Genomic DNA, 24,427 nt, shown 5'->3' with positions numbered 1-24,427 from the left:
GTGGCTCTATATACCCCCATGTCTTTTATCCGGCATCCGGCTTCCTGCCTGATGGAATGTAATTGGCCTCGGGAGAGAGAGCGCTGTAGGATGAAGTGATGATCGCAAAGATTTCGAATAAGCAGAGCGGGCACTCCCTGGTTTGCCGTCGCCAACCCATTGAAAGGGCGCATGAACTGAAGGGGGGGGGGGGGATTGCCCGTTCTACTGGTTCCAACTCTAAAGCCTCGTCATGATAATAGCCTCCGAGCTGCATGCACCTTTAAAAGACACTGCACTTATTGGTCTGGGGGATCTAACAGGCGCCGGCCTCGTTTCCCCTCTCTGTGCCACACAAGCGGTTGTAGCAGATAATGAAAAAGGGGCAGGTAAACTATGAACTGGATTTATGATGGGGGTTACTGAAAAGGTCATTAGTCAACAGTCTGATTCTACTTAGTGTAATGGATACGGCAGATATATGAGGTTTAAGGAGGGGAGAAAAACCCCCGCAGGAGTAAAATGGAGAAACACCACGCCCTTGGCTAAGGACGATAACTCAAGCCTTCCATATTTATGTGTATTATTGTTTTATTAGTGAGTCCAAATATTGAGGTTGTTTTTTTTGCATTTTATGCCTTTATTACAGTCATTTGTAGGGAGATGACAGGAAATGTAGTTAGATGTGTAGGAGCTACGCAGATGATAATAGCTTATATATAGGATAAATTGTAGTGCAGCGGTTCGTCGCAGGATAAATCCCAAGATGATTAACACAATAGGAAAGAAGTAAGGTAACATTTCTACAGCAAAAAGCATTTTTCTAATCTTTGAATAAGTCATATTAGCCAGTAATTCACACAAACAAAGCAGACATCAAATAACTACTCATGTATAGCACTGTGAGAATGAAGATCTGATTAAAAACATGCAACATGTGAATAGGTGCCTTTGTTTTAAGGGGTGGAATAGTTTTGGAACCACTGGTTTAGCGGAAACTTAAAGCTTATACCACGTTGAGGCATTTCCAAGCCTCGACTGTCCAATTCGGGTTGCCGTCATTCGCTGGTTTCAGCCTGAAGAATGGCTCCTGATCATGAGAAAGTGCGGGTTTGATCATTAGCATAAAAAAAACTTGTCGAAACTTTAAGTTGTTAATCTGTCTGGCGTTCAGTCGACGTTTCAGAGCAGCACAGAACAGACCGAAATAAAGACGGAACGGGTGACATAAAGTTAGATGCTAAAATATTAACTTATACAGTGCAATGGAGGGTGTTAATCTTGATGCCGACCTCCGTACAAACCTGCTGTGGAGAAAGTCTGCTCATGAATCATAAGACAGGTCTGAACCGACACTCATGAATTTAGTTTATTGCTATGAGAAAATGTGTACATGCTACTTAAACTCTTATGACCTTGTGTTTTTTAGCTTGTCTGTTTCTTGTTTTTCCTAAAGAAAAGACTTCTGAAAGCAGTTTTGGGCTTATTTTACAATTGAACATCAAGCTGTACGGAAGAAGACTTGAAACTAGAGATTGAGACCATAAACTGATTAGGAAACCGTTTACTGAGCTCATAACTCAAGTGTGAAGTCGGGTCATTTCCCCGTAAGACTCAATACAATTCTTTTGGAGCCGTTACAAAGAATGCAAGTTAAAGACGCTCCTGCATTGGAAGCTACACCCATTAATCATATACTGTCAGCACATGTGACACACTTTTGGGACCATTCAATTAAAATAAAAAAAAAAAAGGGAAAATAATGGGGTCCAAAATTGCAGATAACACTGAAAAAATCTGATGATTTTATAAAAGACAAAAAGATTTAAATGAAAAAAAACTTCAGGGGAAAGGATGTGATATACACCAAAAACAATGGAAAATGAGTTATATGAACAGAGCAATTGTGACGCTGCAGTACACAAGAGAATAACCTTTGTACATTCACCATTTGTTCCCCGTCTTCCTCTCCCTCTATCCACGTTATGAGGCAATACATCATGAAACATTAAACAGTGAGGAAATTATCCTATATATTGGAGGCCAACACTGTCATTTGGAGGAAAAAAGCCCAATTCAATCATGTCCCCGTGTTTGCTCCTCAATAAGGGGACAGAGCTATTTTTACCATTCTATAGCAGCAGGAGGAGGAGGGGGAGAGGAACCCGCTGAGGGATTCCCCCGCACTGCGGTGATATACCGCCTCAGGGCCATCCCGAGGGAGAGCTCCGAAATTACATTGAAGTGACTCAAATTGCTCGACTTTTAACGGAGGGGGTTCATATGGAGTACACGGTGATTACATATCGCATCATCGTTTTTCACCCCGGCGCCAAGATGTGAAAGTTTAGCCGGGGAACAACTCGCAGAGCCGCAGCCATTTATTTTTAATGCCGCTATCGAGCTGAGCCCGCTTTGATATCGTTTCAGATTTAATGATAATGATTCTTTTTTCCATCTTATTTCACACATCTGCTTATTCAGTCCCATCGTGCTGCGGTCCATGAGCGATACGAGCTAGCTGCGGCGCACTGCTGTTGGTGGGGGGGGGGGCATTATGCCGGTGACAAACAATTGTTTAGCGTGATAATATTTCCTAAATACGCTGGTATCACGACGTAAGCAGTCAGTATGTAGCGCTGCAGAGGAGAGAGAGGGGGAGATTAATTGAATAATGGGTCAGTTCACAGCCCAAAACTCTGCTTATCTGAATTCTCCACACACCCTGAATTGAAAAGTGATAATCCCGGTCGAGTTAATTGAATTAATTGAGGCTTTCTGTGAAATCATTTCCACTGGTCACTGTCATTTTCTGCTGCTGAAAACATGCTGAATAACCAAAAACAGCAGTGGTAAAGGTGTGCGCATTTGGGAATTCGTTGTTGGTTATGGGAAACGGGAGAGTTGATAATTCATAATCCATAGTCCTAGTTCATGGAAAACTGAGCCCACTCCTCAAAAAGAAAAAAAAAACGAAGTCCAGGCAGTGATCAAAGCTGCACCAAAACTGAAATCAACGATGCTCCATTAAAAAATGATGAGGATCGGCCGCGTGTTTGTACCAGGCTACATGGTTAATTTAAATCATAATAATTTTAAATCATCATGCTTTACGAGGAGTGTGTGTGTGCGAGAGCCGCGCTGCCCACCTGCTGATTACACTGGCGGGGTAGATGGAACATGCATAGCGTTGCCGCTCGGGATAGAGGGAGGAGAGGGGGGGGAGTGATGTGATTAAGGTCAAAAACAAGGGAGTGTGTAAGGACATAAGTCATTTGTTAGGGATTGATGAGGGTTGGATTACAGTGGTAATGGGGAAGAGGGGGGAATCCAAGTCTGAGTACTCATTCTACAGCAAATTTAATTGGCGCCAATGCTGTGATCAATCCACATTGACCGCTTTAATGGGACTGGGACTGATAACTTCGTTATTGCCCTCTTATGTCCGCCAAATCCCGGAAACTGACAAGGATTATTTTCTTATCGCTTTAAAAGGAGCAGAACTGCCGCTGCCAATCACTTGGATGATGACAGCTTGATTATAAGCCAGTTATTTCAGAAAGGAATATTCAACCTAATGTTAGGAGGAAGGTGTGTTTTATCACTTTGTCCACACAGATTTTGGCGTTTCTCGAACTACTCGGTGAAGCTGGACGTGACAGTGTATTCATCCCACCAGAGCTGGAGATCCTGTGCAGTTCCGAGATAGAGAGAGAAATAGTCCCCTCTTTTACTGTGGCTGGGTAACTGCTACGGGCTTTTGGGCCACCCGCTTCTCCCACTCCATTGTGCATTGTGCCACTTTCAATTATTAAACTATGGAGAGCAGTTCCTACAAAAGCTACAAAGCAGCTTAATTATATTTGGCCTACAGCCCCAGAAACCAATCAGTGTCATATGCAATTAGTATGTGATCATTTGATTAAACACAGAGTTAACTTAGAAATGCACAAATATGCATTATTTAAGCGTAATATCAACTGATACAGATCTTAAAAAGTTCTTTTTTGACACTGGACTCAAGTAAAAGGGAGTCAGTTGGTCCTTCTTGTAGATGTATATTTATATTGCCACCATAAAAAACTGATTTTTAAACTGGAGGGGCCATAGTTAAAGCCGAGACAATCCTGACTCCCTAGAATGGTCCGGGTTCTTACATTTTTCTTATTTTATCATACCTCTGAGAGCTTCAGAGCCAGAGAAGATATTATTACAGCTTTTGTACTCATGCTAAGTAGAAACAAAAATTAAACTCCAGTGCTTCCAGCATTTATTTGTCCAGTTCTGTTAAGTGAGGCGACTCACAAAAGCAAGATAAAGAAAAAGAGTGGTTGAAATTAAGCACCCTTTCCGGACTGTTAAGCCCCTAGGCCATGGGTCAACCTCCAAAAAACGCTGGATCCTATACAATAATCCATCATGCAAATCAGGTAGCAGCATTCATTAGTCCGTCCCGCAAACTTAATGGCCATGCTTATCAAAACCCACCTCCAATTTGGAAACCATAAATTAACCCTTGGACATCATCAGGTTTACTTATTCAGATCATGAGAAAGCTCCTTCCAGAGCCACAGAGGATATTACACAACTTTTTCTCACAGTAGCGGCTCATTATGACAAGTAAAATTAAACTTCAATACGCACTGTGGCGTGGCCCCTTTAAGGTGCAGCCAGGAGGAGCTTCAAGTGCACATTTCCAAACACATCTGCAGTTAACCTGTTTACCAATAAAGCAATGGGAGATCAATAACTAGAGGTTCACAGAGCTCCTCAAAGTAAAGCTCCTTAGGGCTGCCAAACTAACGATTCATTTCACTATTAGATCAATCTATTGATTTAAAAAAAACCTATTTGATAGACCTTTTTAGTTTAACAGCAGGAGGACAGTGGACAAATGGACCATGGTCACATTCCCACAGCCCACGATTTCTCCAAAATACAAATATATTCAATAATAATTATATATAAAACAGCAAATTTTCCCTCACATTTGGAGAAGCTGGGAAACTGACAGTGTTTGCCATTTTTTGCTTCATGATTGAGTTTACAAGGGTACTTGGTATCTTATGTCAGATCTCTTGGAATATTCATTTTATTCTGTTCTACCTGGATCGGCCACAGCCAGGAACGGCTCCATCGTTCCGATAGGGCTGCAGATACCAAGAAGGCCAAAAGGTTCCACCACCATTCTGCTACATTTATGGCTCAGCCGCCAATGCGTGATTTCCTTCTCATGCATGTGTGACCAATCTGGGATCCTGTGCTGAATAAATCTTCCCTGTATCACATATCCGTGTGCTAACAAAATGCATTCACTGAGTCTGAAAGTATTAGTAGAAATAATAAAAAAAAGGAATGAATAATTAACCACGCAGTCAAGTTGCTTCTATTCTTTGGCTTTCTCATGAAACCGCAAACCCCTCTAGTGATTCTTCTAATTTTGCATTCACAAGGTTGTTGATATGGCCGCATGGCAAAAAAGACAAATATCCGACTTATTAGTTATGCTAAACAACTTCGAGCACATTTTTGGGAAGCCGTTGCTCATTGCCGGGCAGTTTTTTTTTATCTGCATTTGTTCGTTTTGGCGTGAACCGGAAAACTTCAGGCAACCACAGGACAATGTGTGCCCTTTGTCCCAGGTGCCATGCATAGGTGCGGCGCTGGTTTCAATTCAACGCCACAGCGGGGCCAGAGGGGAGATCATGGGCATGCCCCGAAGGAGAGAGAGACGAGAGAGAGAGGGACGGAGGAGAGCGAGACGAGGACGACAGGAGAGAGGGAGAGGAGAGGTTGCAGCCAGACTGAGATAAAAAACAGAAATAGAGAAGAGAGACTGTGAGCCTTGGGTAAGTGGTTATGTTGATGTGGAAAGGAATGGAGGGGAGGGCGCTTCTGTCCTTATCTCTGCCGCCGCTTTTCTGGCTCTGGTCAACATACTACTCGAATCGAGGACAAAACAAAAACATTTATTAACAACCGTCCTACAAAATTGTTTGATTTTCACAGGACTAATTGATCATCCTCATGGCTGGACTTAAAGTACCTCTTGACCAATACTTGCTGGGCCTTCAGTGCAGATGCGGAGGGTTTGTTACGCAGAGGACCAACACAAGAATGTCAGAATCATTCATGAGCACTTTCCTGTTTGCAAACACTTAAGTGTTTAAGAGAAAACCAGTAATTTGGATAATTTAGTTTGAGCATGGTGGCCAGTTGGTCAGCAGTTTGAGGTGGGACTTAATGACGAGATTCTGATGTGGGCCATTTTTCATACATAATAATAAATAATAATACATTATTTAAAAAGCGCTTTTCTAAATACTCAAAGGACACTGTACAATACCAATGATAAGAACGAATACAAGAACATAAATCAGTAAACAATAGTAAAACAGTACATTACATAAAACACATTAGACTGAGCTAGATTCATGATCCAGATTGGATACAGGTCTGATTTTCTGCTGTGTGGCCTCAGTGTGAACGGTCATATCAGAATTCACGTGACTTTTACGTCACTTTAGATTGACATTCGTCATGCAGGTCACTTCAGGACAGCGACCCGTTCACACTGGAATTGGATATGGGCCACATTTAAAAAATAATGTGAACAGCCCAACAAAAAAAACAGGTCTGAGCAGTAAATCAGAATTGAGCGCTAAGGCTTCAAGTGTGAACGTAGCCTAAGAGTCTGTAGCCATGCTAGAACCTCTACTAGGCTTTAATTATAGTCACAGCAGTGCCATGCTAACACTAGTATCCCTACGAGCTTCACCTTCCTAGTTTAGCCCTTTAGCGTGCTAACGTTTGCCAATTAGGACCTCACACAAAGTCCAGCTGAGGCTGATGGGAATGTAATTAGTTTTCCAGGACCGACAGAACGATATTTAACATCCCTAGAGCCAACGCTGCCCGCTAGCGTGGCGAGAAATCACTGGTAGATTAATGATTAATGAGCGTAATCATTACTCGCAGCCAAGAACATGAGGTCACCACAGCAAATAAGAAACTGGCAAAAACTCAACAAAAATCAACAGTGTCATTAATGTTTGCTAACATTAGCTAATATTAGCCACCATAAGATACCAGACCAAGTGAAAAACTGAGTGTATTTAATTTAACAATGTTGTATATATGCAATATGAAGAATGTGTTATTTCTTCTTTCAAAAGCTACAAAGTCCTGTTTTGACGACCAGCTTGAGAAGCTAACAAAGCTAACATTGCTTTTACAGGAAGTGATAAAAGAACTCCAAAGCTCTTATACTGCAATTGAGCCTTTGGGATTAAGTCGTTTTGATTTTGATTGCTTCTGGGTAATGGGGAAATACCTATTAGACTAACAAATTAGGTATGACCTCAGAGGATGGTACAATAAAGTTTTACTTAACGTACGTGTTTACATTCGGGTCTCCTATGGAAAGAAAATAACAGTAGAGGGGTGTATAACCAAACTGCATTAAAAACAGCCACTTGAATAGGAGGTGACTGATTTATTTTGAAAGGGAAGAAAAAAAGAAAATCTCAAGAGTCAGCCTGTTTGAATTAAATGAAAGGCAACATATGTTTAAAAAGCTTTTGGGTGCCATGACAGTTCAACTCCAAGGCTTTGTGAATCACTGCGCCTCTACTGGGAACACACTACAGTTGATATATTAGGTGGAATTTTCTATGAAATTTTGCTGCAGCTACATGACTCAGCCCGCCCACCCACTTGTTGTACAATGGCACTAACTGTATGGGTTACTGTATTCCAGAAGGAAGGGCAAAGGCACTTCTGAGAATTTGGCTGCAGCATGTGAACCAGTTGGCCCACACTGCTTCCAGCTTGCAGGATGCTGTGTCATGTCAGATAAATATTAGGAGCACTGACAGTGGGGAATGGGCAGAGCAAATATTTTAGGTTGCTTATGAAGTCTGCAGTTGCTTTTTCAGTGCCTTTCTGTATAATTTAGGTAATCAGAATAAAAGATATATCAGATGTGACCTGATCTTGCTTTGTTTCCCTCTGTTTGTATCATAGGACTACACGTTGACCATGTATTTCCAACAGTACTGGAGGGACAAGCGTCTAGCCTACTTAGGAATCCCCCTCAACTTGACCCTGGATAACAGGGTTGCCGACCAGCTCTGGGTCCCCGACACCTACTTCCTCAACGACAAGAAGTCTTTCGTCCACGGAGTCACGGTCAAAAACCGAATGATCCGCCTCCATCCAGATGGAACGGTTCTCTACGGCCTCAGGTTGGTTCTGCTTCGCGCTGTAAACAAATAGCCTTTTTGTCAATATGTTTGTTCACTGGTGCTTCTGAGTAGGCGTTGTGTGCTGCATGTTTACTTTTCCTGTGTTCAGTTTCATTTGTGTTGTTCTTTAACCAAGCAGCAGTGAACAAGTCTGAATGCTGAATTATTCTAATTGTCTACACATTTTAAGACAATGCAAATGCCAGAACCAGCAAAGAACTGATCCTAACTTAGTATTCCTGTTACAGTTAGTGCAAGCAGGGTAACAAGTTACACAGGAGAATTGGACCCAAATGCAGACAACTGAGGCAGGGCTGCGCAGTAGTACAGTGATTTAATTAACGAAAGTCAAAGAACAATGCTTACGGGATGGCGAGGCAGGCAAGGGTCAAAACCAGAGAAACAGTCCAACGAAGGCAAACAAATCCAACAGGGAGCAGGTAAACTCCAAAAGAGAGAGGCTGGGATGCTTCAGTGACAATAAACCAGCAGCTGAGGTAAAGGAACACACATACAGTAATTAGACACAGGTGAAACTAATATGGGCAGGGCAGACAATCAAAACTGGTGGGAAAACAGACATGTTACTGACACTAGAGGAGAGGGGAGTATTACAAAATAAAACAGGAAGAAACTAAACTAAAACCATGACATTCCTCTTTGCTTTGGAGCTCCACTGTTGCCCAAAACTATTAAAACACATCAATGAGCCACACTGTTCCACATGTTCCTGCGTTACAATAAACCCTGGCACTGCAGTTTATTTAATTCTACAACACTCACTACAGCACCAAAGCAAATATATTATAAAATATTTATCCGCAGCTGAAAGTAGTCCCCAACAAATACGCCTCCTGTTTGAGTAACTCTTGCTAAAAACTAGAGTGCCCGGCTGTTTTAGGAAAATACTGAGCCTTTTTTCACAAATTAAACCATACGTTTGTGTCCAGATTTTAAATATTTACCAATAGCCTTGGGGTTTCCAGTCAGAGTAGAGAAGTCAGAAAGGGTTGAGAGACGGACTAACACATTGTTAGTTTGGGTCTTTTCATGGCGTTTGTTTATAGTATGAAAAATACAGATACAGCCTCCGTTTTTGATGTCTTCTAAAGTGATTCTACATGCAGCTATATGCTGTGTTTCCCACTATAGCAGCAAATTAGCTTATTTATGTTGTGGTAATGTGCAATTTCTGGGCCATGCAAATGAGCAACACTCCCCACAACAAGCACCAAAGTGAATCTCAGGGTCAAAAATGTTCTCAAATGTTTCCCAGCGTCAAGTGAACGCTATGTGTTTAAAGCCTTATTACTGCACCACACTTGCCCAAGCTGAGAACTTGGCCGTTCCGAGCAGCCAGAGGATTATGCGTCGTGCTCAAGGGCGCCCCGGCATTTGATTTTTAAGCGAGCGAGGGTGCAGTCAGAGATCACCCATGAAAAGAAGTGTGAACAGGTTAGGAAGTGCAATAACGCAATGTTAGGCTTGCAGCTGTTGTTTGATATTTGTTTCATAAAGCCCTTGTTTTGAATTTACATTGATCTTTTCGACAGGCAGGTTCAGAAGAGTTAGTGTGACCTATGAATATGGATGCATGCTTTGAATTATTAGAGCGCAAAGCGAAAAGAGTGTGTGTGTGTGTGTGTGTTTGCACGCGTTCTTGCATGTTTGTGTTTGTATCTGTCAGCGTTCATACTTTACAGTCATACAGCCATGGTTGATTATGCAAGTGGAGTTCATAGCACTTGGCCTCGTGGGCTACTTATAGACCTCTCAATGCTTTCAAGAGATCAAAGGGAGAGGGTGATGTGTGACGGGGTGTTTGTGATGTGAGCTGTTACATAAATGTATGTCAGGTAAGGCTGAGTAACATGCTGGATACAGATTCTTATCACGGTATTAAAGAACACACTGTAGGCTATATTTATGTGTGATGCTCATTAGGGCTGCAGCTAATGACTATTTTCTCAATTAATGAATCATTAACTCTTTAGAGCGGCAAAATCATTATACATGTAACACATTTTAATTAATATGGATATATTATATTGATATTTATACACCAAAACTTCTTCTATATGACATTTTATTTCATATTTCTTACTTTTCATAACAGTGGAGTTGTCACCTCGCTAGCTGCTAGCTACACATGAGCCGTTATAGCTAGCTCACTAACTAAACCATCTAGCTCCGGCTGGCTCGAGCGTCCACAGAGAAAGACTTTGCTTTTGCTTTTTCAGAGTTGTGTGTCTTTCTATGAGGAACATATTTAACCAAAATGCAACCAAGGTTACTCTGAATTAACCAGCTAATAACCCCACATAGCTAGCTAGCTGGCTAGGTTGTTAGGTAGCACGTGCAGCCTTGTTAATCTAATTAAAGGATCCAATGTTAGTAATGTTGTCTGTGTACTTTATTTATTTACAGACTAACAGGAGCTAACAGGCTAAATTTTGTAGCCGCTGTTGAGGCTGGGGTGGTTATGGCTGACATCACTGGTGACATTAAAAGTGACATTAGACGACATCAAATGAGTCAGTGAAAAAAAGAAACGGAAAGAAACAGACTTTTGCGAAAGAATGATGACGCAACACTTCATAATGATAAATTAAAAATGAGTTTTCATAATTTATTAAATGATTTCCCAATATATCGGTTCATTGATGTGTTTCGCCTCATTTATCCATGTGATGATTTATTTAATTATGTGTTATTTAATTATTTAGGGTTGAACACATTTTTAACTCCATTATCCACAGTCCCAAAAAGATTTTTAATTTACTGCCATACAAGACTAATATCAGATATTCACTTTTGAAGAAAGAAGAGAGAGAAATGGTTTCCGGTTCATTTTATTTCCATAAACTAATGAATTAATCACCTTGTTATTTCAGCTCTACTGTTTAGTATTCTTTGAAGTTTGTTGCATGTACAAATTTAAGTCTATTTTTATGATACAAAGTTTTGGTTGTATATCGGAAATCCAAGCTATATGTAAAATGCAGCGTCACAATCCTTACAATGCGTCTATATCTTGCAGACCCAATATTATGTTATTGTAATTTTAGCTGTATAATAAGATCACCTAATGGGTTTCCACAGCCCTCATCTGAGTCTTCACTGAATGAAGACATCCAGTGGCTAACTGCCAAGCAGCCGGCTTTTAATCAGGGCAGACTTAGCCTAAATCATTTTGAATTTGCATTTCACTTTGCTGCTTATTTTAACTGTCTGATTATCAGCTGTTTGAGCTCATACATCTAATAAACAAAGGGATACCTCCTCATGACCCAGTTCAGATGAGCAGGCACTAAATACTGCCAAAATGTATTGCCTTGATATGTTTTTTATTTGCTATTTTTTCCACTTAATCACTGAATGGAGGGTAGCCAGTTCGGTTGAGGGGGGACGTGAATTGATTCAAATACAGGAGTGAGGACTGCTTGTCTGACTGTGATCTATAGTGTACTCATGTATACAGTTACGCAGTCAGCATTTCAGCTTGGATGCGGTGCTATAATCTTATTTTAGGATGACAATGCTAATAGTATCCAGTAATATGAAGCCAACTGAGGAACTTAGTGTAGAGACAAATGGACATTTAGTTTCCTTCAAAGATGATAAGACAAAGTCAAGAGCTATCGCCTTAATGCTTTGATCTAATTGTATTCCCACAGTCCCTTATGCTTCCCTGTTAAATAACTACTTACCTGCTTTGCTGTTTTTTTAATAACAATTCAAAAGGGGACAGAAAATATGATAATCCATCCTTTCTACAGTACCTTCCTATCCATCTTCCTTTCAATACAATTTGTGTAAATCACATACAGCAGGTAAAATATTCTTTCTCGCATTCCTCCCCCCCACTCCTCCATCTGTGTCTTCTTTTTCAGGATAACTACAACAGCAGCGTGTATGATGGATCTCAGGAGGTATCCCCTGGACGAACAGAACTGCACTCTGGAGATAGAGAGCTGTGAGTAGAGATCTTATGCCTCTAGGACCGACTGTCAGCGCACTACGCGGGCTGAGGAGAAAACCAATACGGTCTCATTTGTGAGATGTTACAGTTAGCAATAAAAAACCTGGTTATTTTTTTTAATTTTCAGGTCTGTAGGATTTCTTTTAAATCTGTCTCAGATACCAGAAGAATAGGGTTTACCTTATATGAAAGGTATGACTGATGGCAGAATTCATCAGCTGGTCTTAAAGGGGTGTTCAAGAGGTACAATTTAGAGGAAAGAATGGACATCATTGAAGCAAAAAACACTGGGAGCTTCACTTTCCATAACTCAACAGGATCCATTGTGGTCTCCAAACCCAAATAGAAATCACCTTGATGACCTCAGGGGTTATTTGTCAGGATTTCCTTCCTTCGAACCCACAGAGCACATAATTATTTTCAGAGGCTCAATACCATGTTGTTGATTTTTACATGTAAAATTGATGGTGGGAGATCAATTATCAATTATAGGTGTCTTTAGTAGATCTCTGGTTCTCAGTACAAAACCATGTAGCATCTACTGTCTGCAGTGATAGCAGGAAATCTCCAAAGCATATAGCAGCCCTAAAAGAAAAAAATATGAGGGAAATAGTGAACTGCATACAAAGATTTTTGTCGGTCAAATGTGCACAGTATAATACAAAAGTGACACGTTATTTTTCAGGGTTAGGGTTAGACCAATGTTGACTTTGGTTTGACCTGTTACTTCAGCCAAACTGCATTTCTTTTCTTTATTTAGCAGTGCAAACAGTTGTAGGTGCACTAATGTGGAAAGACTCCGGTCACCCTAACCCTATTTGCACAAAAAAAAGCTTGTGAAATACATCACCTACCCTATCTTTAATGTGATTTACACCTGAGGATTATCAGAGGCACACAGATCCTGTTGGCATCTTTGTGGGTGAAGTTGAGCTGCAGCCAGTTTCTCAAATACAGTCTAAGAATGGAGCGCATTCAAAGACCTTTTCAGATTTAGTTAATAGTTTCTATATTAAAATAATGAAAAAAATAAAAATGCAGTAAATGAAGCAAGAGCTTCCAAGCACAGAGGAAATGTCAGCTATTTTTGAATTCTTCTGACATTTTTGTGAACTCAAGTGAACCTATTAACTGACTTGCTTTTCAAAGCAACGTCTGGTTCTTGGAAACGACTTCAAACGTCTTTTTTTTTTCTTCCCAAATGACAGCCCAGTTGGATGATCAGCAACACTGCATATCTTGGTCTCCAGTGATGGTTAGACAGATGGTTACACCTTGGTGTATGTGTGTGTGTTTCTTCTCGTGCAGATGGCTACACCACAGACGACATCGAGTTCTACTGGAAAGGAGGCGAGTCGGCCGTAACGGGGGTGACACGAATCGAGCTGCCACAGTTCTCCATTGTCGATTACAAGTTGGTGTCCAGAAACGTAGTCTTTTCCACAGGTAAATGCTCTCCTGTAACGTGTTGTGTATGGGCTTCGGCCTCCATTTCCTTTGCTGATAATACATGACAGACTGACAAATGGATGTTACATTTCAGATGATATTGTTCATCAAGCACTGGCCTATTTTCAAGCTGATTATTTAATCAATTTCAGTAGCAAACAAATCTGTGCCAAAGCTTGATCTGTTGATCTTAAATCCTCAGAGTCAGAGTTGTGTTTGTCAGTGCTTCTAATTGGGTTGAAGTGAGGAAAAGCGCTGCCTTTGAAGTATCCCTCAAGTAACAGCGGCTGATGCAAGGATGCTGGAATGGTACTTAACCAAAACACGCCGTAAACGCGGTGATTTACAGAGCAAACCGTGTCCAGGTCAGATGGTACTTGACCCTGAGAGGTGACGCTGGAGTGGTAATGGTTTGGTTATCATGCTGACATTAACAAAATGTAGCTGAAGACCCCGATCAATTCAATCAATCGATACGATCACTCACTGTGACAGTAGCAAGTCGATCTTAAAGCGGCTGACAACTTTTCCATAACATTAATTAGTCACGACTAAGTAAGCAACAGTGTAAGTTAAAGTTATTCTAACTCATCTAGTCTACGTCATCTGGACTGCGTGGGCGGGTCTTTTCTTAGATTTGATTGACAGGGCTGGCAACATAAACAACCACACGACTGTCACATTTGCTGATCAAATTGCTCTGTTTTGATTGGTGCACAGAAGTGTGTGGCGAGCACCGCCTACTTCAGAAGTCTTTTTTTTAATCCTTTCTAATTCTATTGTTTGCAAAGGCAGTAGGAAAGCCATTACACCTTCAAAATAAAGGTATATATTGTGTTTTAGTGTCAAAGCTGGTATATTTCACAGTAAAATAAACAAAGCCAGCTGTAGTGTAACAGAGTTTCAATAGCCTGCAGCACACCCAAATGATCCTCAAGCCCCAAATGAATATTTGCTAATCAAACATATGGATGCTCAGGAAAAACCAATGCGAGGTGTACACAGCTTATAAATCTTTTGGCGTTGGCATCATCATTAACTGGGGTTGTGAGAAACATCAATCAAGCGTTATTTATATGTCCACAATGGCCGTTTTCTTTACAGCTTCTCATCTCTCGGGGCAATTAATCAGAAGAGAGGCTGACATGCTATGGAAACTTCTCAAGTTACTGTACATGAAAAACATTTGCAGTATCGTATTTCATGCTGCAATTAATTTGTGTTGGTAGAAGTGTAGAAGAGTAATTCAACAATCCCCATTGCTCCCAGGGGGTATTCTGATGTATGCTGTGAACTTTGGTTTTTATGTGGCGTACGATGAGGTCCTAAATTAATCAGATTTTTATGTTTCATTCAGGCCTAGATACAGAACTTTATTGACACTCCCTAACCAAGTGCCATATAATCTGGTCAGTGGAGAGCTTCTCCACAGCCGTAGCGGGGGGAATAAAAGCTGTGTGACATTTAGTAATATCATCATTTCTCACTGAAGTTGTGCTCATGAGGAGGAGTCACGCCCAGTCTGAAAAGGACACGAACAGCAAATCATTCTTTTGTTTCCTTTTTGGGTATTTTTAACATTTCTATTGAGGCTGCACAGTATTTTTTCCCTCTCATCCGTCCCAGTGTGCCTCATTCTAAATCGCTGCTCAAGCTTGCGCATCCTTTGCTTTCGCCCTCATTTTCTTGTCTTTATCTCACAATGTTGCACACGCACTGTGTTGCGTTTACCACCATCCCTGGCTGTGTGCAGCACATGCGAATGCGCCGTGGCGTGCGCACCGAAGAAGAGAAGCATGTCCCCTGTGGGTGGCGACAATTAAAGTTTAGTGTCCAGTGGTCTGCTCTCATGCTCTTGGCAGGATGTGTGAAGCACATCAAAGGCTCCCTGCAAGGCTGGCTAATGACCAGGTTTCCTCCATTACATGTGCCACTGGCCAGCCATTAATTCCCTCCCCTTTTTTCCTCTCTTTCAATCTTTCCTCTCTGTCCTCTCTTGGTGTCTCTGTCGCTTCTTTTACTCTTTCTTCTTTTCCTCACCAAGCTCCTTTGCTATATCATTACCTCTCCCTTGAAAGGGGTGTAGTTGGATGCCAATTGCCCGGCTCTCTGACAGAAAAACAGCCCAGGATTCAGGGCATCATATATTCATGTGAAATGAGGCCCACAGCATCAATAATTCTTCTCCAAGCACACATACCTGCCTGTTTGTGTGTGTGCATACAGTATGTATGTACATATGCAAATGAATGCATGACCAGACAACATTGCTGTGTTGGGTAACACATAAGTGTGTCATTTGCACATTCATCATGTCACAGCCATAGTCACCTTTATTGTTATGTCAAGATAGGAGCAACAATAACAGCTTTAAATATGCCTATATTTCTATATTTAATGTTTTCGCTGTAATTTGACAGTAGAGCCCTTTAATATTCCTTAAAGTTTTGTGGATTTTACATAAAAGCTTTGGAAAAGAGCCCTGAAAATGCAAATTTTAAAATTAATGTAGCGCTGAAATTTATTAGCATGCTTTAGCACTCTTGTCCTAACTTAAGGATGACTACTTCACTTGTTAAAGGAATACTCCAGTTTTATTTGGAGGGTGCCGGAGATACAAAAACAGTGTTAAAAAAACAGTTTCACCAAGACTTCTTGAAGTCTTGGTGAAACCATAATGAAAATGGTTATAAAAAAGATATAAAAATGTCATCTGCAACAACAACAACACTAGAAGAAGTCTCTCCTACTGAATATTTGTTTTTTATTTCCAGGTCAGATATTTATTTATCTAATTGAATCATTGAAAATAATTATGAAGATTGAAACAATTACAATATATTGGTTTTTAGCTTGAATAGTTTCAGTAATTGACCATTTGCTCAGTACCAGCCCTTAGTTACTGTTGCTATGCCTGTCAAGCTTTCCAGTGTTGTAAAGCACAAACGCAGTTTACAATTAAAAAAACTTCATATACATTTTTAAAACCATGGCCCCTCGATTTTAGTGTGTGTTTGTTTTTTTTCACAAAATGTAGTTAGCTAATGCTCTTTGGCCATGGAAGTTACGGCTAGGTTAGCTGGACATGCTTACGTTTCCAGCTTGCACTGGAGCGGACGAAGGTTTGGTTTCAGAAAGGCTAAAACACTTCTGATTGTCGCTGAGCCAAATTTCCTTGAAAATAACAGCGTCTCTGTGAAAGACTTGTTTTGTTGCCAGATCCAAACTGCCAGTGGTTACATCACAGTCTCTCATTGCATGTAAAACTGCGACAACCCCTGCCACGAGGGCGACAAAAGAGACAAAAAAAAGGGGAGACAGCGCTCTCGTCTACCCAGCCGCCCTCCCAGACTCTATTGCCGGGCTGTCATCATCCACTCAACTTTTATGATCATCCCCGCATCCCGTGTCTTCTCCCTTTCTCCCTCTCCTCCTCGGCATCACACATGGTGTTCCTCCCACTCGCGCATGTTGTTTGGTGTAGCAGTTACAGCCAGTACACTTGTACACCCACATGCGAGTGAACCTCAGCCTCCTCTTCTCTTAAGCCACTTCTGCATCTGCTACTGCGAAGATACTCGGCGCCGATTTAGGCACATTAAGGATGCATCAAAAGAAGTGAATGGGATATTTTAAGACCAGTGACAGTCTGTTCTCATTTACACACTATTGAAGTGTATGTTTAGCGTGTTGACTTTGTTCATGGCTGCCAGACTGTTAAACACAAGCCGAATGCAGGAGGATAGTCTAATGTAATAAATAGGGCATAGTTTGTGTATTTATGCTTTACACGACCAGCTTTAGAATATGCTCGACAGGGAGTTCTACAAAGATTTAAAAAATTAATGAAAGTTTTTTGTGACTGAGTAATTGTTTAATTCATATCAAAATTGACGAGCATTTGAGTGTTGGATTTACTGGTTTTCACTATTTCATCATTGAAAATTTAATCTTTGAGGTTTTGACTTGAAACAAAACATTTGGAAATGTGGGCTTAGCTTAGACTATATAGACTGAACAATAAGATTTTAGATAAATGAATAAGTTGAAATATATTATGGGTTTTTATTGTTTTTTGTTGTTGCAGGGATTAAGGGGGATTTAAGAGGTAAAAAATGTACAGAAATTTTTAGAAATTTTTAATTACTACCACTTAATGTACCTTTAAATGGATCTTTGGTCAGTTTAAGATATGTTTACGCCCTAAAAAGTCCCTAAATCATGCAGAAATCTATAAAAAAGTGATTGTAATATAACACAAATCAATAATGTATCCATTAATTACTCGAAAACAGCTCAGTTGATAAAAAAAAAACAGAAATCCATAGCTATTAACTGCAAAAGTCTTGTTTAGGTTGACTTGTTGCCTGCTTTGCTGATACGAAGAGAAATTCTGCTACCAGTGATCATTCCTCTGTTGTTGTTTTATTTGCGCAGTGTATGGCACCAAAACCTAACCCCTCTCAGTAAAAAAAATCTGTTTCAAGCCTTGTCACCCCACCAACCATTTTGAATCGATTTTTATTCCGAAGGACGTCTCTCTCTCTGCTTTTTAACCACACTTGTTTTCTATGAGTCATTTTTTTTACCTTGATTTGTTTTCGCTGAATAAAGACAGTGGTACTCACAGGAACAGGACCGATGTCGACTATGGTGCTCATGCAAACTACCAGCCCTTCCTCCGTTTACTCCAAACAAACTCGAAACATACTGTATTGTGTTTATATTTGTGTACGCCAGCAGATTATTATAGACCTTTCCCCCCTCTGGGTGTAGCAAATAGAACAACTGCACTGGCTACAGACGCAATCATTACATAACAGCATCAATATACATTTATTTATTAGAGAAAAGTTATTTATTTCCAAACAGTGTGTACACATACCAAGGTTATATGAGATAGGAACCTGTGAATAGGCCACAGTGGCTCACTAGAATGATCTTTAACTACAGCATGGAGAATTGATATCGTTGGAATAATGAGGTTCAGTCTTATTTTTTAATGATTTAGGTTTTTGTTTTTTACATAAAACATCACACACTTGTTATTTCCATGATGTATAAGGAAAGATGGTCTGCTTTGTTTTTGGTACCTAAATTAGGATTTCCTTGACAGATTTAAGTAAATAAATGCTTTGTTTGCTATATGATTTAGGTGAGACTGAAGATAAAGTCAATTTCATGTTTTATTGCTTATTGTATAATAGTTTAAGGGCTGCAGTATCTTTTTAGAATTCCCTTCATTTTTTTTATGAATTATAAGTCAGCAGCCACACTAGTAGCTCTTTGAGTCTGAATTAAATGCAAACGTCAGCATGCTAACATGCTAATTTTTAGCAGGTATAATTGTTTACAATGTTCACCACCTTCGTTTAGTGTGTTAGCATGCTTCTGTTTGCCAATTAGCATTAAAACAAAATGTACTGATGGAATTGTCATTCACTTTCAGGTAATCATCAAAAACCAAAGTATTGGACAAATGAACAGTTTGATGATCCCTTACTTTTCAGTGATCATCATAAACAAAATGTTGTAGTATTCATCCTTTGGAAACTATGAGCGTTTGAACAAAATTTCATGTCAGTCCATTCAGCCGTTGTTGAGATATTTCAGTGTGGACCAAAGTGGGATAGAGCCATCTATTGGCTTATTAGTCTATATTGGTCCTCTGGTTGCTGACTGCCTCGAAATGTCAGGAGCAGTTGTAGTATATAATAAGATCTGATGAACAGCCCAGCCCTTTACAATAACATGTTGGGACTTTTGCAATCCTGTTGCAATCTAACATACAGTAGGCACAGAATCTTAATGAGATTGTGTATTTTTGTGTGACTCTCTCCCTCTCCAACTCTGCACATAAGTGTGCAGTCGATTGGACCCACGCTCGCCACAAGTAGCTTTGGCTGAAACCCACGGATTGGAAATTACAGCGTAATGGCCCCCACTACTCCTCCAATACAAACCGAAAATGGAAAAATATCTAAGAATAGTGGGAGTAACGAACCGTAGACTCAACCCATAAAGAGACGTATGCTGGGAGATTGATGAGAAATCACGCCGGCCGTATATCAGCTCCATGCACACGCACACATAAATGCTGTTTAGATTCCAGGTCATGGAAAAGTAATTGCAGAAATGCTCTCTCATGGCAGATCGTGCTGGAGAATATTATTTTAGATTCCTGACTTGTGGAGCGTCAGAGGCGCTGCCACATGCATTTATAAAGCTATTATGTAGTAATGCTGAATCCCTCAGAATCATCACGTGAATTATGAAGGTGGATGAGATGTGGAGAATTGATAATTCAGAACATTGTGTCACATCATCACAAAATAGGGTTACAGTTGCGTGTGTGTGTGTGCACCAGTGAAGGGGATACTTGTTACCATGGCAATAAATCCAACCCATGCTGCCGGGGTTGTCATGGAAACTGAAACAAAAACATAAGGTGTCCCTGTGTGCTTCTATGAATAATATAAGTTAGATGTTATATTTACTGTCAACATTTTTAATGTTTTTTTTTTTTTAATCAGTAGAACCAGATGTACTTTTGCCGTTTAATTCGATGCAACCCTTAAAAACTTAATTTCTGAACCGTTAGATGAAAACAAACTGCCTCTATCTTGTGTCTCTTTCCTAAGGTGCCTACCCTCGACTGTCTCTGAGCTTCAAGCTGAAGAGGAACATCGGCTACTTCATCCTGCAGACGTACATGCCATCGATCCTGATTACCATCCTCTCCTGGGTCTCCTTCTGGATAAACTATGATGCATCAGCAGCCAGAGTGGCACTAGGTAAGAAGCAGCGGCAGTTAGGGAGTAGGTATTCGGATCTCTCGGATGAGGCCGGGGGACCGAAGCGAGACGCAGCCTGCCCCGCTTAATTCCCCAAAGTGATGTGTTTTCACGAGCACAGTGAGAGGCTGAACTTCTCATACTGTCGCGGTATTAGTGGGAGCTTTGGGGAACGGCTTGGAAAGTGGTGGGCCTAATGGAAACGGAGTTGAAGAACATTTCTATTACCGCTGCTGTAGTGGGAAAAAGGAAATTAGGTCCCTGTCTTCTGTGGACATAGGCTAATTAGACTGACTTTAAACTATGTAATTATTGTAGCTGAAATATTGCAACAAGCATGTAAATGTTTTTTTTTTTCCATTGTGCCATTCCGTAGGGCAAAAAGCATGAATAAACAACCCTGACTCGGACCAAACTAGGTCATACCTTGTGTCTGCAGTTGGAGCGGTCACCGTGAGGCCTCCAGCAGCTATAAAAACATCACGTCTCTAATGATCATAATTCCACTTCATATTGAGGAGTGCTTGTGTGGTTGCAAAGGCCCACTCACTGTGGGGCTCCTGTGAGCAGTAAACAAGGCAGAGATGGAAGCAGCAGGTCGCTGGTTTGTAATCATCGTGATTTCTCGCAGGAGGTTGCGGCACAGTTTTGTCTTTGTTGAATATTGAACCGAGAAGTTCGAGATGACATATGAGGAAACAGGCAGGGGAAATATATGCATAATAAGAAGGTTGTCAAGACAATAGTTCAAAATGCAATTTAGACAATAGACTTTCCACAGCAGTTAATACCACAGTAAAATGGTAATTGAGCGAATGCTAAGCACCTCCCCTGAACAGCATGGTCCAACCATAGCTTAGCAACAATAACCAGTCACTGCGTGCCTGCTGTTGTTTGTGAGGCTGTGTCTTTTTTTAGGCTTTCCAAAACCAAAAAGACAAGAACAAAAGAGCCGAAAGAACGGATTAAACAGTGTGTTTATCTGCTCTAATGTAAGCTTTACTATACACAGTCTGAACCTTCTTCCAAGATTCAAGGCGGACATCATTAACTAACTACATTAGTTTGTAGAGTTAAAGGTTATGGGGCTAACATTAGCTTAATTAGCTTGTCACACTACAGCTGATAATCTTCCACCGTTTCACTTGGACCATCAAAGCAAAAGTGGCTCACGGGGGGCGAGGCAAATTAGCCAAATAAAAGCATCAGATTTTGAGAGACTGTACATGGCAGCTTCATTACACCCACACTGAAATGACCACAGACACACAGTCTGCTGCGTGGACATGGTACATGGTTCAGATTGAGCAAATCCGGTGCAAAAAAAATCACGGTTTGGTATGTTCCTTGCTTTTGGGTCATTGGTGCATTTTCGGTCCAGCAGGGAAAGGAGAAAAAGTGGCTCATTGGCCTTAATTCTTACTGTAACTGTGAACACAAACGACAGTAAGCTCCATCGTAACTCTCTGACCTGTTGATAATTCCTGAACAGCTGCAGCACGTAAAGGCACACTGTAGCACTGTGGCTCGGGCACTTTGACCTTATGGGTTTATCTGCGGTGATAACACTTCGATAGCATTAATTATTGCTTCGGTCTGAACCTGCAGTGAGACGACTTGCCTTCCGGTCTGTGTTTAATCGACACATTCGGGTGATGCTGTCATAAATCACACATTTGAAGCGTTTCCCCAGACATGAACAATGTCATTATACGGTTTGACATCAATCTGTCCATTTTTTTTTTTTACTATAACTGGGAAACTGTGATGCTCCCACACAGTGGATCTGAATGTCATTGGAGGATCCCTCATAGAACAACTGGGGCCAATGTGAAGTCCTGCTAGCTGCAGCATCCGGTGTGTACCTCCTCAGCTGAGAGGCACTTCTCCTGATGGATCATTACAAGCTTTCAGCAGGTATCTCGACTGGTGGAAGAGGGGCGTGTGTGCGCGCGCCCTGCTCCTTTGTGTGTGCAAACCTGCCAGTAAGAGCAGTGTAATGATCAGGGAGAAATCAATTCAAGGAGGCAGCAGGCAAACAATTGAATTGTTTGAAGGAGAATCTCATTTTCCTGAGCTATTTCGAAGGATTGCGAAGTTACAAACGACCTGCTCGCACCCTAATCTGGTTGCAACCCTTTTCCCACAATCATGCCCTTTGTTCATAATCATATTATATGAACAGTCAAGGTATGGGCATTAGCTGTAATTGGTATGGGAGCACTTTTAGTGTAATGGTAGACACACAACTTTGAGCTTGACTGTATGTTCTCCCAGACCTATCAAAACCTCTTTTTCTCCTCAACCGCAGACTCCCAAAATGACAAGTCTTGAGAGATTGCATGCTAACAAGATAGCTGACAATTTGTGCTGTCTGCAAGTGATGAATTGAAGTGCCCAATTAACACTGCTTTGATTTACCACCCATGCCTCTGTTCTCGCAGTTAACATTCATCTCCGTTCCGCGCGCTTTATTGCATCCTACATGATACCTTTTTCCCTTTTTTATAACAGCGGGCTGTGTTGCTAATGGCCTATTGGCTTGTGATTAGAGGGGATTTGATTGCTGTGTGCCTTTGTTCCAGCTGTTAAGGTGGAAAAGAGACTCAGGGACATATAACCAGGGAAGAAGCTGGGTGACGGAGGGGGATGGGACAGCGGGAGCAAAGAGGGAAACCACCACTAAATGATGGTGAGATCTGGAGGGAGAGAGATACAGGATAAATGAAGAGGGAGAGGGGGAGAGATTGAGGCATTGGGAGAGATAAGGGGGAGAAGCAGGGAACAATGGGACCAGACAGAGAGGGGAGATGAGAGAGACAGAAAAAGACAGAGAGCGAGAGAAAACCCCCTAAAACTATATTTCTCCCCAGAGAGTGTACCAGCGTGATGAAAAAGGAGGGAGGCCCATGGGCGCAACGGCCCCCCTTGATTAAATTGTCCGTACAGGGAGCGAGGGAGGGAGCAAAAGAGAGAGGGAGGCGAGGAGGGGAGGGAGTGAAGGACAGAGAGTAATGGCACAGCCGAGAGAACACCTATAAAGAACAAGGCTGTCGTTAAGTGGGGAAAAAAATCCCAGAGATAGCGCCGTCCAATAGGGGCAGAGACACCGAGCATGTGCACGTGCAGCGTGCACGCACTCGCACACGATTCTCACGCGACACGCATACATGCACACGCGCGCACACACACACACGAGTGGTGTTAGCCTTGTAATATGTCAATAAATCACACTAAGGGCTAGATTGACCTTAGCTATCCCGCTTCCCTCCTCCTCCTCCTCCCCCCCGACAGTTCCTTGTCTCTACACTGTACTTTATGACGCGCACACACACTCCAAAAGCCGTGTCCGTGTGTTATATGAGCGGCCCGGCCACTGATAGGCTCCATTTATTCCCAGCACAGGTGGATAAAGTAGCGTAGATATATCTGCCATATATCTAGAATGAGATAAGATATAGCGTTATTGCAATGCGGAGGGGGGGGGGGTCAGGGTTTGCGTGAAACAAGAGTTGTGTTTATTTGCTGCAACTTTGCGAAACGTACGGCGGCACTGGAAGATACGTGGTCCATGTGTTTACAGTACATGGTGGCAGAGCTGCGGAGCGCGAGCCAATACAGATGGACTGCAAGTTGCACAGCGCACAGTGTACACGAGTTACAAGACATTACAACTTGTTTTCTGTATATTTATGTATCTGTGTATTTGGTCGCACTTTAGGGCATTTCTTTATTCACTTGTGTTTCCCGTATTTGCGATATATTTCTGTATTTGCTGTATATTTCTGTATTTGCTGTATATTTCTGTATTTGTAACGTGTTTTGTTATGTTTTGTCTGTTACAGTGCCTTGAGCTCTCAGGCCCACCATGGAAATGTATCCAACCTCAGCTAATTCAATCTATTTATCTATCATTTTAAAGTCTTACCTCAGCGTCTCTCTCTCTCTCTCTCTCACTCACTCTCACTCTCACTCTC

At 41.3% G+C, this 24,427-nt stretch overlaps 1 protein-coding gene across 1 annotated transcript in view; it reads left to right on the top strand.

Moving 5' to 3' along the window:
- The window catches only part of LOC118340012 (gamma-aminobutyric acid receptor subunit beta-3-like), a 38,122-nt gene that overhangs the window by 5,892 nt on the left and 7,803 nt on the right, over positions 1-24,427 (top strand). The window contains exons 4-7 of the mRNA XM_035677855.1: positions 8,005-8,225; positions 12,119-12,201; positions 13,516-13,653; positions 20,298-20,450. Of these exons, the coding sequence (XP_035533748.1) occupies positions 8,005-8,225; positions 12,119-12,201; positions 13,516-13,653; positions 20,298-20,450 (595 nt within the window). The remainder of the gene's footprint in view (positions 1-8,004; positions 8,226-12,118; positions 12,202-13,515; positions 13,654-20,297; positions 20,451-24,427) is intronic.

This window comes from Morone saxatilis, unplaced genomic scaffold (genome assembly GCF_004916995.1).
Source record: "Morone saxatilis isolate NCDOM2014 unplaced genomic scaffold, NCSU_SB_2.0 Contig6, whole genome shotgun sequence".
Classification (NCBI taxonomy): Eukaryota; Metazoa; Chordata; class Actinopteri; family Moronidae; genus Morone; species Morone saxatilis.
Note: the sequence above shows the minus strand (reverse complement) of the source record. Positions and strands in the feature narration are given on the sequence as shown.